The sequence below is a fragment of the Opisthorchis viverrini genome (genome assembly GCF_000715545.1).
Source record: "Opisthorchis viverrini unplaced genomic scaffold opera_v5_294, whole genome shotgun sequence".
Taxonomy (NCBI): Eukaryota; Metazoa; Platyhelminthes; class Trematoda; order Opisthorchiida; family Opisthorchiidae; genus Opisthorchis; species Opisthorchis viverrini.
In genome coordinates, this window is record NW_008751947.1 from 17,556 (window position 1) to 31,611 (window position 14,056).

Sequence of the window (14,056 nt, forward strand, 5' to 3'; positions counted from 1 at the left end):
TGGGCAGAAGAGAACAGTGCCCCGGACCGATCTGGTGGGCTCCTGCAGGTGACTTAAATCCCTAAGTCGAGAGTTTTAATGGTTCACCCAAGTTCAGCCCTCTCTTAAGGTCCGCCATTTGGTATGTAAACAATCGCTGTACTGCCTTACTGAAAACATTCAAAGGTATGGGTGTCACCTTTCGTGCTATCACAACAATTGTGATGTTCTAATCGCTTCGTGTTCACCTTACCATGACCGGGAGAGATGGTTCAAATGGTTAGAGCTCGAATTTACTGACCGGGAGGTCCGTGGTTCGGACCCGAACTCTGCCTCTCGACTTTCCCTGTCTAGGCTTGGGCAACCTGGCAGTATCCCAGCCCTCGTGCTTCCCTCAGGGGGCATGGCAGCTGGGCACATAAAGGGTGTTACAGCTGAACAGTAGCATGACCAACTTTTCGTTGGGAGCAGCGCCGATTTCTTAAAAGGAGGAGCACCATTGAACGCAAGATTACACCATTTTATATTCGCGAAACGACTTTACTACTGACTTATTGTTAGTAGGTTCGTAAGCGATCATGTATAGTCGGACAAAGCGAAACGAGGATAGTGATGGTCAAACTGAGTGATGTGATATTCGCGCCTTCATGGTTGGAGTCTATAAGATTTCTCCTTCAGGTAGTTAGGCACTCCCCAGGACAAGAATTGTAACCGGTCAAAGTGGTATTCTATCATTCCCGAATCGGACTGCCGGGTCGAAGATTATCTGTCACCGTATATCGGACTCATGACGACTCCATTTGGTGGTTTTCACGTGTCCGTGCACCGGACATCAGTTAGGCGATGGACACCATCGAACTGCCCGGAACCAAAGCAGTGACGCGAAAAAAGCCAAACATTGAAAGCAGATTATTGGGACAGCATTGGTCCCTCGCCATCATGAGAACTATGAGGAGGAATCGGGTAACTAGGTGGTTAATAACAGTAGTAATCGTTCACCCTCGAAGCGCCTAGCTGCCACGCCATATGAGTGTTGAGGTTTGTGCTCTCCCTTTCCCTCCTAAGAGTACGTTTGCAAGAAGACCGAGACTTCGGTCGGTCCCGTGAGTCTGCTGTGTGTACGTGGCATTACACTAGGGATAGAGTATGAACCGTAAAGCTCGTTTTAACGTACAAGTGAAGTGCCTCAAACCACATCTACCTAATCAAGTAGAACACACTTGCCGAGGTGAAAGAATGTGAACAGAAAAAAAACATAAGGTCATTATACTAATGAGGCCGAGCTGGTGGGCTATGGCGTGGACCGTTGAATGAGTCGATTGTCAACGTAAAATCGATGAAGCCGGTTGTAACAATTTCCAGCTCAATTCATATCAGTGGGGACAGGATAACCAACATGTTTGACATGGCAATTAAAACTGCCTGACTTGGGGAGAGAAGACAACCATACAAACAGTAAGATAATCAAACTTCGTCTCAAATAATGACACCAATATGAGTGAATTTCCTCGCACAGTTCAGTCTCCACGACAAAGGAAGCATTCAGGTGTGACTTGATACATTTACTTATTGTTTCAAGAGGAAGGGACGAGAGAGTGACAGGTGTGCCGTAAATTTAGTCGGGGTAGTGAGTACATTAACCTCACCAAGAGGCCATTTAGAAAAGGGATCAGTCCAATTGCGAGAGGGAGAGTGAAACTTAACAAGGGTCAGTTCAAGGGTTAACATGAACTAAAGGTTTTGTTTCGTAGTTTTCAAAACAATCAAGTCTGTGAAGCCGAAGCATTCAATAATTTAGAAACCGGTCTACATCTGTCTTCTACAGAGAGAAGTGTGTCAAAGCGAAGATGTAAGCTTTGGACTTCTTTTGGGTTTCGTTTTTTTTTTTCACATCTAATAAGAACCACAAGCTGCTGTGTGCGTACTCATTTACAGGTCGACTGCAAGCACGGAGTGTTTGACTTGTCTAAGAAAACGAGCTAACACAATGCTTTGTTGTCGAGAGATGGCCCAAGTGGCTAGAGCGCGAATTTACTGACCAAAAGGTCAGTGATTCGAACCCGACCTCTGCCTCTCGACTTCCCCTGTCTAGGCTTGGGCAACCTGGCAGTATCTCAGCCCTCGTGCTTCCTTCGAAAGGCATGGAAGTTAGGCACCGGAAGTGTGTTACAGCTGAACGATTATTATTTGTTGTCGAGTAGGAGACAGGGTGCTCGGTTAATGCGTCGCTACATCGCATCTTGTGGAAAACGCAGACAAAGAGTGAGCTTTCGGATGCCTAGTAGGGGGTGTGGAAATTCCAGTCGCTATCAAGGACTGACTCCACTTACACACACACTTCCACACACTTACACACTTACACTGACGTAAGTACTGGGGAAACAGGGGTTGGGAATTCTGCTGGTTAAAATAAAGACGATTGTTTAGCTTCCAGACACTTTCGGTTTCCATGCGATCCGAAGGAAGACAACAGCAGTACGCATGTTACACACCGAGCTAACTTGCTTCAGCATTCGACTGTTACTTCTGAGTTAAAAATTTGAACGTCTTAGGCTCTGGTGAGTGTCCGCCCACACAAAACTTGCTTTGGCAAAATTATGCATTCTCAGTGATGGTCAGCCGATGAGTGCCCGTTCTAGGCCTCACGAGGACGGCAGCAGTGGACAAAGCACTGGAGTTTCGTAACGATGACGAACAACAGGTTACTCTACAAACCATCTAGTTTAATTTGCCGACGACTATTGCGTGGCTGAACAAAGTGGAGAACAAAGATGGTCCCAGTGGAAATGAACTGAACTGCCCCCAACTTGATCACCATATTACTACAACAATTGATAGACCATTCAATAGGTTTGAGTTGTTCTGACGCAATTGAACAAATCAAATTAAATTGATTGAAATCAAACAAACTTTGATCAAGCTTGGGAAAGGATTGAAAAATGATTCTAAAAAAACGCTCTCGTAAAAATTGAGTATCTCTGGACCTGTTCAAGAAGTGCTAATCTCCTTAAGAGAGGATTTCATATAAGAGGAAAGATCTAAACAACCAACTGAGCCCAAATCCAGTGGATGATCCAGGGAGTTTCTGTTTGAGTGAAAAAGTGGACAGTAACACCAATCATGTGACAAAGTAAACCATTTTACACATCGGTCTCCAACCACAGGTAATTACATCAGATCGAGTGGAACGACCATTCGAGATTTTCAATCGCTGTGTGTAGGTTGTGTGGCAGCATCACTGAAAGTCAGTCGTTGGAGTCGAACTAAGACCGTTGGTACATGCCAACAATCGTCTCGTCGTACAGCCTAAATGTACTTTTCCACCTGGTAAGCAGATATCAAAACCGATGTGGCAAAACGTAGCTATCAGCATTGTCAAGTGACATTGGTGCTTATCCGGACAGCAAGCACTAAGAACTAAGCTTATATTGATGAACCTTGAGTAGCTCGTTCCATGCGTCTTCAGCTCTTGAATGTTTTAAGATCATCAGTTTACTAAAACACCCTTACCGTCCATGTTAACACACCCAGATGCAAACAACTTCTGTGTACTAATTCTCTTGGTTACTACGTGCTAATCACCTGTCACTGGAGCTTTCAATTACCTTTCTGCCGTGTGGTTGGTACCACAAACTACTTCAATGCCTTGCAAAAACACGTGGCTACACTGTCAATTCGGTTCCACAGCGGAGCTTTCCAGAATTCCCATATTTGTCCGGATACATTCCGAGTCATCGAGCTAAGTATGCACGACCGTCAAGCTCGATAATGTCAACAGACCAGTTTTACCTTACATCGCATTGGTTTGTGACCCGGTGATATGGGATCGTCCGCCTGAACAAAGGTCACTCACGGGGAAGAGAAAACATATTCATTGATCAGCTATATGGGCAGTAATGTCGGCATTAATGCAATGAAACGCTCAATGTCGTAAACTACCGTCATACCACGCCCTCGATACAAGGACTGGTTTTAATGTTCACGAACATAGCCACCATGGGAAAAGTTTGGGGAAACTATGTTAGGACGTCATCACTCCCAAAACGACAAGTTGGGTTCTTTTTTTAAATTATTCTTAGAGGACTACACTCCCTGAACACCGTCAAAAAGCACTTAGATGTAGAGGCCAAGGAAGCCCTAAACTTTGAAGGAATGTTCACATGGAGAGGTTGTTACACCCGATCAGAACCGAATATCCAACACCGATATGATTTCGAATACTAATTGGGGCGAGATATCCAAGGCTGTAAATAGCATCGGAACCCTCTAGCACCTGCGGTACAGGTAAACCAGTTTCTTCCAAATGTTAGAGAAATGTTTGCCAGGAATGTGGCCTTTCTGGAGGTCCGAAGACATTCCCTCCGGTTGAAAAGACAACCAAAATTGATGCACCATGAGACGGCAAGTAGGGTTGGGTGCCCGCGCAGACTGGGATGCTTGGTGGAACTGGAAGTTCCAAGAAATGGAAAGAGCGAGAAACTCTAGAAATGCCCACAATGTTTTAATGGATGGTTTTCTTCAGCAGGTCTTCGGAAGCCTCTTGTCCATGAAAAGACCACATGGGACCAGAATGGTCCTCTGATATCCAATGAAGAACGTTTGGACCGCTGGACAGAATAGCTACAGCAAGAACTGATAACAAGATTGGTTAATTCCCCCCTGGGTGGGAAAGTAAGGATATGGAATCCAATGTTGGCCTTAGGAGTATACGAGCGTATACGAGTTCACCCAGGAGAGTGAACAACTCACACCAGACGAAGTGACAGGTAAAATCCTGTTGGATGATTAAAACGTGGTAATCCTTTTTGATAAGAAAAATCATTCAGAAGCACTTACACTTCTCCCTACTTCTGAACCTCTGAACATTTGAGGACTTGGACCAAAACGAAGCCAGAATGAAACAAGGTGATGGAAACCTTTCTATGGACCATTCTCGAGTTAAACGATTAAGAAATAAAAGTACTGTCAGTATCAAGCGAAAAATATTGATCGCTAACGCCGAAGACTTGGACCAAAACGAAGGCAGAATGAAACAAGGTGATGGAAATCTTTCTATGGACCATTCTCGAGTTATACGATCAAGAAATAAAAGTACTGTCACTATCAAGCGAAAAATATTGATCGCTAACGCTTTTTTCGATTCGAAGTCCCGTAATTCCGAGATGAAATTTCCCTGCATAAACCACCTTTTTGAGCCATACTACTCCAACTCAATCCCCCGATCATTCTGTTTCTAAGACAGCCTCGATCTTATCGGCATGAGACAAACAGTCACGTGATACAGCCATTTTATAAATGTCAGGTTTAACAAACTGACTGCATGGCTGGAAATCAGACCAGTTCACAAGGGTCGGAGATGAAACCCTCATTCACTTAAATTGTGGGTGGTTTGTTTCCCCTCGGATATTACTCGATCGAGTGATTTTTTCTGGCATGAGAAGCTCGCACTACGATAGATTAGTCCAGAAATTTTGTTACCCCAGGAGTGTTTCGTAGAATTGGGGGAGGCTAAATTCATAATGTTAAAAAGTTAGTAATCGTCTAAATTGTTACTTTCTCTAACGTGTCTCCTAAACGGAGGCTGTGTTCACATGAACTTCTTGACATGGGAGCGAGATGACCAAAGTGGTTAGAGCGCGAATTTACTGACCACAAGGTCCGTGGTTCGAACCCGGCCTCTGCCTCTCGACTTCCCCTGTCTAGGCTTGGGAAACTTGGCAGTATCCCAGCCCTCGTGCAACCTTTATGTGGCATGGCAGCTAGGCACCGAAAGGGTGCTACAGCTGAACGATGTGACTTGACCCGGGTTGATGAGTAATGTGGAATCACAATGAGTGCCCTTCTTGGTAGATGGCTTAGTTCTTTCATGACGTTTTTTTGTGTGTGGGGGGGGGGGCAGGTATGATAATCTCAAGATTTCAGCGTCAAGACATATGCGTGTGCAAACCATTAGGAAAGCAAGGTAAGTGTGAACGATTCGAATTAAACAAAACAAATGAGGCAGGTGCTCCACGCAATGAAAGCTCCAAAAAATCGAAGTGAGACGGAAACTGTGGAGGGCCAAACTAGACACAGGAAAGTGAAAACCGTTCCACTTCACAATACAAGGCAAACCGTCGAAAAAACGAGAAGCAAACGATACACGACCAACTGTCGTGAATAAGACCGTCCGACGCACCAATTTTCGGTCCTTTAGAACACAAGGACAATATGGAGGAGAACTAAGACTGGATAAACAGACAGACCACCTGGGATAGTTCACGGAAATATTACACAAGGGCAGATTTCGCTGTTGAGCACGTGGGAAAAGGGTGGAAAATCACACAACAGTTAGGAACTACGGAGGCAGAGAGCGAGAAGGACAGTATGGAAGCCTTTCATTGACGATGTGTAGCAGCTGAGAAAGTGGGACCAGACGAATACTGTCCGTCACACGGAATAGGATCTCAGGCAATACGGACGTATACTATAAGGCCGATGTGTAATTGATCAAACTGAGAGCGTGTTCGCCGAGGTCGCTCATCACAGGACGGAAATGAGGAAAAGTTTCTAAAGCGTTCGGTATTAACTCGGAACGTCGGTAGAAAAAATGCAACCAGCGCACCTAGCTAAATGGACAATGTGAGCAAACGGTGACTGACCGTTGAAGGGGAATTGCGGACATTCAGATGTCCGTCGAAGTGTTAACACGTAGCCGATGCGTGGTAATAATGCGTCCAATGAAAAATGCGTTCTCGTCTACTAATATCGATCGGGAAAAATGGAAAATTTCCAGGTGAATATTGTAAATTTTTTACTCCTAATGATACGGCAGATAGATGAGATAAAGAAAACAAAATATAACTGTTCCTTCGGTGAAATAGCACAGAGAAGAATAGTCAGCTTCTCAGGATAGCTCAGTGATTAAGGCGCAAAACGACTGACCGAGAGGTACGTGGTTCTAACCCAACCTCGGTATCTCGACTGCTCCTGTCTAGGCCTAGGGAACCTGGTAATATATCGGCCCTCGTACTTCCTTTGGGTGGCATGGCACCGAAAGGGTGTTACAGCCGAACGATCAATATTTCTTAGTTGCTAATATACTCAGAAGTCGTGTATGGAGTGGAAACCTAAGCTCCACCTTGGCCTATCTAGCCTATGATAGTTCAATACAGCGCTCACAGGGGATGCGGGATGGAAGAGATACCTTAGCTCAAAAACAACAGTACGCTCACTTAAAAATCGGAGCAACTTACTTGGATATGTGGTTTCGAGGCATCCACACAGACGGAAAATATCATAAACGAGAGATTCAGTTGAGTCTCTCGTGAAAACCAAATTGATTTGCAGATGAGTGTATTTCTCGAAAACAGTGCAATTTGGGTTCAAGTAGATCATAAGGTTGACGGAAACTCGGGGACTGCGCCTACCTGATGAGCCCCAAGAAGGGCGAAACCAGTCGTGGGCTGTCGAAGAGTTTTCAGCAACCTTGTGAGTAGTTTACTTTATGAAAACCTAGCACTGTTCCAGGAGGTTCATTTGAACAGACTGGTCATTCCTTAACAGGACCAAAATGAACATGTTTGCCTGCTGAACAGTGTTCATCTGTCCGAACAAAACGAACACGTGAGCAGCTGAATTATGCAAATTACAGACACGTGACGCCCATCGCGATTGAATGCTGTCAGAGTCAGTGTAAAAGCAGCATGAATGTCATTCACTGACGGGAGTTTCCAACCTTCGGTGACATTCGTATGGTGTTGGTTTTGTGGCATTCAAGGGGAAAGTACATGGGTGTAAAACCAATTATAGATTGGGAATGGGAGCAAGTTGATCTGCTCCATAAGTTCATTTTACTTTAGGCGAAATGGCATCGCAGTGAAAACACCAGTGGGTGGAACAGTTTGACGTAATTGTAACGCACTCACGTTGATTTCGGGGTTCCTGTATAGCTGGAGCAAGTGATTCTTCGTTCGAAACATGCTGTCTACAATGAACGAACATGAATGATATTTTCTGGACACATTCTGTTACGACTTTGCTTGTTCTGCGTGTAAATTTTTCCTCATGCCGTATTGCTGGAAAGACGAAGTTTCTAGGCTGGCTAGTTTTGTACTGTTCACTGATTGTCTGTGTGTCTCATTGAAAGATTGTTTGGCTGGTGCTGAGGCTACCATAATCAGTGTACTTGTGGACTCAGACTACACGGAGTGATCTCCAAAAACAACTCACTCGTTAATCCCGGTGAGTCCGAAATTCGGTTTACCACAAGGAAGCTTTCATCCTTTCTGTCCCTGAAAGGAAGGCTACTTGTACCTTTTTGGTATCCTCTCTTCAAACTGTGCCAATCGCGAACGCACCCAACAGTTGGCGCTTTTATTACTTGGCGGGACTTGCACGACGATGCATCCATGACTTGCCCAATCACAGTTGCGCAAGTGGATAAGATAAAAAAGATAATCGTTCAGCTATAACACTCCTTCAGTGCTTAGCTGCCACGCCACCCGAAGGAAGCAAGAAGGATGGGATACTGTCAAGTTGGCCAAGCCTAGACAGGGGAAGTCGAGAGCAGAAGTCGGGTTCGAACCACGGACTTTCCAGTCGCGCAAGTACAATAGCTACTTCGAAATTCAAATTACAAAACTACTCATGGAGAACAAAAACCCCACTCTCACATCACAGTCAACAGCATCAAACTAAACCTCATTTCACGGGGCACTATATCTATACGGTCTTCAATATATCCATTTGCCTGTTATTAATTGTGAACGAGCTAGTGGGAAGATCGCTGTTTGAGTTAACAGACAAGTCAGTGATAAGTTAATTGAAGTCGCAGCTGTTGGTAAAAAACACGGTATTTTGGAGGTGAACTACAAAACCCCTCTCCAGTAAGACCACATAAAAAAATATAAATTAGATCGTGGTAAGGAGATGGTCGTGAGAGAAAGGCAGAAACTAGTCTTACGGCAGTGTATGAAAGCCTAATTTTCTGACACTAAGGCAATGTTTGTTCAGCTTTAAGCCTTGGCGTGACTGTCAGTACAACTCACCAAAACATTTCCGATTCCAATGGACTTGTAACACCTCGTCCGAGATTCGAGACTTTATTGTGTACATAACTAACATCCAATTTACCACAAAGCTGTAACACGCAGGGAACATCAATATCCTTGCAAGTATGAAGTCGTAAAATGTCAGACGTAATTAGATCACGTGCTTGCGAACTATTTTTATCTGCGACGTGCTAATTCCTGGTCCTAGTTCATGGATTATGGATACGCTGCACAAGGGCTCGCCTGTTTTTGGTTCTCGCAATCTTTTTCCTCATGACATGAAAGTGTATTGTGATAAAAATCCATTCCATGCGGGTCTGTCAGCTGCTAATGTGCACACGAAGTTACGTTGAACATGTGCGCGGGAACTCAAACCGTTATCTGGCTGCACGCTCTGTGTGATGGTTCCGTTCGAGTGCCGTGTGAGGCCAACCGTACTTGCATGTAGTTGGACTGTTCAGTCTAAAGGTCCAAAGGTTTTGGCGCTAACTGATGTGAAAAGCGATGGTCGCTGGTATGCTTTCTAAGGTGCGCAACTCGATCGTAAACGCCCCATCATCAGGCACGACGATATCAACGTGTGCATGAGTGAGTTTTCAATCCTTCATCGGCTTGCCGTTGAAATTTTCCAAAAGAATTAGAAACATCTACCGAGCAAGACGAATGACATCAAAACAGTCCCACGAGGCCGAAAATTGTCTGACAACCGATGAATACGCAACTAAGTGAGGGGTTTCGGTATCATTATTCATTTCTGCCTGTGAATTCAAGTTGTTATAGTGGACTGAGGCAGTGTTGCAGCTTGACAACAAGCCGTGAAGAAAGATCACTGGATGAGCACTAATCACGCTTTAAACAGATCAATTTTACCTCAGGATCATTTCGTTGTGTGTTGTTTGCGTGACCAAACAGCCTAACCGAAATGCGATAGGAGCACTTGCGTGTGGTCTACAAGCCTGCAGTGACGAGCGAAATGTTGTGCCTGACGTTTGCTTTAACTTGACCTAAGGCGCGAGAAGATACACGTGTCCGTAACTCAAGGTCTTAAGTACACGTTACCGTGGGCTATTCGCACGGCTGTTGAGTGAGGTACCAACGACGTAGTAATATCGGATGATCGGCACTCGAGTGTTGCGGAAGAAGGTAACAGTCCCGCGGAGTGGAGCAACCACCACAATACACCTCTAAGGGGCGAGATGGTTCAGTGGTTACTGACTGGAAGGTCCATAGTTCGAACCCGACCTCTGCCTCTCGACTTCCCCTATCTAGGCTTGAGTAGCCTGGCAATATCCCAGTCCTCGTGGTTCCTTCGGGTGGCATGGCAGTTGGGCACCGAAAGGATGATACAGCTGAACGATTTTTTCCAGGACAGTCAAAACGTACACGGAGGACCGAAATAAGTGAAGCCCGAAAAAGAATTGTTCTTTCCTTTGAAGGAAAATCTACTCGAAAAAACCAAGTGGAAGGCCGAAAGGACGTTGCGAAGCAGCCGATAATTTGATCTAGGGAAAATGAAGTCACGCGTCTTGGGGTACGTGGGGCTCAACGGCGTATTAAGTTGGTTAACAATAGCCAGAAAACTACGAAAAACTCCTTCGTGTTCATAAGGAAAACTGAATTTTCTGATTCACAAGAGGGCAGTAAAGCTTAGATTTCACAGCCATTGGCTCGTAAGACTTCATAAAAATGTGTTCAACTTATCGTACCGTTTTTTATAAAAAATTCCCGTTTCACCTACATTCCGTACATTAGATAAAAAAAGGAACGAGACGAAGTAATTGTTCGCGTCAATCAGGATGTGCATTCATTGATGCACATCATCCTAAAAGGTAGGAGGCATCAAGACCTTCTTTGCACTGGAATATTTTTTAGCTGCCATGAAGCAAGTCATCACTGTCAACCTGTCAGCCTACTTAAGCGTTCTTCTGTGAACGAGGGAGGTTCGAGTGTTTGCGCTTCGCCTACTACCTACTTATGGTACTGCCTCATTCAGTATACAGAAACGAAAAAACGGGCCACTTCGTGATGCACTATGCATAAATGTCACGCCGTCTACCAGCGTCATCATCACTCTGACGGCAACACACTATTTAGGGAAGCCCTGAGAATAAAAAAGAATGAAATGGGACAGTAAAACGGTTGTCTTATGCTGAGAAATATCCCGAGATGTCTCAAAATCTAGAAACCGGTGGGGCTCGAACCTCGAATGGCGGTGCTTGTAGTCAAGCACAAGAGGATCCCACGAATCTCAGTCGGGAAAACGAGTGGCACCACTGAGTTCCATTTGAGATGAACTGAAAAAATCGCTCGGTTGTAAAACCCTCTCGATGATTGGCTGCAATGCAAACTTGGAGGAGGCGCAACGGTGCCCACGCAGTCGTGATGCAGAGGTTGAGTTCGAACAATGGACCTTACGGTCATTAGATTCGCGCTTTTACCACTGAACTGTCGCGCGCTCAAGGTCGACTACTGGAACACAAGGTCCACTAGGGTTAGTCCAGGATAGAACCGACAGAATGGAGTTGTAACAGTGCTTCGTCACACTGAATTTTATTCACCTACACATACTGTGAGGCATATTGGGGGGCGAGATGGCCCAAGTGGTTGGAGCGCGAATTTACTCACCAGAAGGCCCGCGGTTCAAACACGACTTTCACCTCTCGACTTCCCCTGTCTAGGCTTGGGCAATCTGGCAGTATCCCAGCCCTCGTGCAACCTTCAGGTGGCGTGGCAGTTAGGCACCGAAAGGGTGCTACTGCTGAACAGCTGAACTATTGTGAAATCTACTAGAAATGTGTTAGTAGTAAACTACTGCTTAAGGGGAACGGTTTCCGTGTCGTCCACCGCCACCCCAAGTTGGGCTGAGAAACAGACTAAGTAATAAGTTTAAAAACCAAGTGATTGTTGTCATCGGGTGGTAAACAATCCAGGCACGCGAGTGGAGAGTTGAGGGCAGATTAAAAACCACAATGAAGCCAACTGGGAACACTAAGAAGTAGAAAAGATCAATCAAAATGGTACTCTAAACGAGGGTCAGTGTGAAGGCCCGACCTTCCTTAAGTTCGCCCCACCTCGCTCCTTAACGAGGCAAACGATCTGAGCTAGCATAACGCTGTGACCTGCCGGCAAAGTCTGAATGCAGTTTCACCATAGGCAGTGATAATACAGAGCGCATTAGGTGGGAAGAAATCGAATGAATTTATAGCGTACCCCCAAGTGAGCCAGGAATCAGTTATAATAATAATAATAATAATGGTAGTAATGCGTTCAGCTGTAGCATCCTTTCGGTGCCTAGCTGCCATGCCACCCGAAGGAAGCAAGAGGGCTGGGATACTGCCAGGTTGCCCAAGCCTAGACAGGGGAAGTCGAGTGGCGGTAGTAATAGTAATGCTCCTTCAGCTGCAACACATTTTCGGCGCCTAGCTTCCATGCCACCCAAATGAAGCACGAGCGCTGGGATATTGCCCAAGTCTAGACGGGAAAAGTGGGGAAGTGCAGGTAGGGTTCGAACCACAAACCATCCGGTCAGTAACCACTGAATTATCTCCAGTTTCAGTGGCTATTAAGGGAATGAGCGAGGCTAGTTGGAAATTCCAACGTCTCAAGCAAAACAAAAAACTGAGCACACCCGGACGTACAATCCGCCAAAAAATCAAGCAGTTTAGCACGGAATAGCAAACATTTCAGGGTGGAAAACAAGGATCGTTGGTTTCGGGGGGCATGCAAGATGACGACAGAACGGTGTAGGACCGGTCAGCAACCGAACAGCCACTACTGGTCCAGGCTAAACGGTCCTGAAGAAAGAGTCCTTCCCTGTGGGAATCGGTCCCATGGTCTATAACTGTTTAATGTGAATTTTAACGCTCTACTCGTGGAGGAGTCGTTTTTTAGGATGATATTATCCACCTAAAACCTTGATTGAATGGATTAGTTGTACACTATCTAGTCAAATCTTTGATTTTTCTAAAAAAATCCCCCGATTATGCGCTCAGCATTCCGTATCTGAAGAACACACGAGTCTAGCATTTACAACTAATTGGGTGACGTGAGTTTCAGAACCGTAAAAATCTAACACAGCTCCCCGGCATTTCCTTCAAGTTGCGTGGCAACTGCGGGAAACGACTGACAATAGGGTGAACAAACCGCTAAGGGTCGTGTAAAAGGCGAGAGGAAACGACAAAACTACAGGCTTTGGAAAGTGTAGAATAATAGGTGTGAATTCCCCAAGGGAAGTTCTCTCTCAAGGAGGAAAAAACGCGAGAACTAGCACAATTTCGAGGATGTGTGTGTGTGGGGGGGGGGGTTGTCGTGCGTAGTGTTTTCTAGTCAGCCTGCTTTCTCCTCCACCCACGCCGACTGTCTGAAATTCCAACAACGTCACCGGCCTGTTGTCAAAAAACAGCTGGAAACACCACAGCGCACCACTTGGACAACGTGTGCACACAGACGAAGGAAAGAGAATGCACAGAGAATGATCAGGGTGGAGAAAACGGGTTTCCTATTCTGACAGGACGTCAAATGTATCAGTTCCATTGCGTCACTTACCACCAACAGACAAATAAATAACGATTGCCACTTGTCGTGACAATCGGGACTGATATTGCCCACAGAATTTTCACCAATAGATTGGTTTTTTGCCGGGCCGACAGATTGCACTCCTGTAATCAGCATTCCTACGAGACTAACCTTTACGAGTATGGCGAATGAATGTGGGTATTCCACACATCCGATTTGACTCTGATGTCACGCACAGAGTTCTCGAAAACAGCACCGAAGATACCCCACCTCTATTTGACTGGTTGTTCCCGTCGAACGCGGTGCCCGTGAGTGCAATCATCCGTCGCAACTTTACTGACTGGCCTGGTAAATTATACGCGCAACTGTTTTTTAGACAGTCACGATAAACCCAAACAATCTGTTAGCCATGCACACCCTGTTAAATGATTCCGAAATCAGCTAGAACTTTTGCATATTCAGTCATAGCCCTCCGGTCTAGCGCATGATTTGTCGGATGCGAAAAAAAAAATGTTTTTATCAGACAGGGT

The 14,056-nt window shown here is 45.3% G+C and overlaps 2 protein-coding genes across 2 annotated transcripts in view; both read right to left on the bottom strand.

Moving 5' to 3' along the window:
* T265_09609 (hypothetical protein) overlaps window positions 1-5,847 on the bottom strand; it is a gene marked incomplete at both ends in the record, with an annotated part of 9,658 nt that extends 3,811 nt beyond the window's left edge. Inside the window, 3 exons of the mRNA XM_009175730.1 lie at window positions 277-459; window positions 2,015-2,218; window positions 5,626-5,847. Of these exons, the coding sequence (XP_009173994.1) occupies window positions 277-459; window positions 2,015-2,218; window positions 5,626-5,847 (609 nt within the window). The remainder of the gene's footprint in view (window positions 1-276; window positions 460-2,014; window positions 2,219-5,625) is intronic.
* T265_09608 (hypothetical protein) overlaps window positions 1-14,056 on the bottom strand; it is a gene marked incomplete at both ends in the record, with an annotated part of 39,750 nt that overhangs the window by 11,984 nt on the left and 13,710 nt on the right. The window lies entirely within an intron of this gene.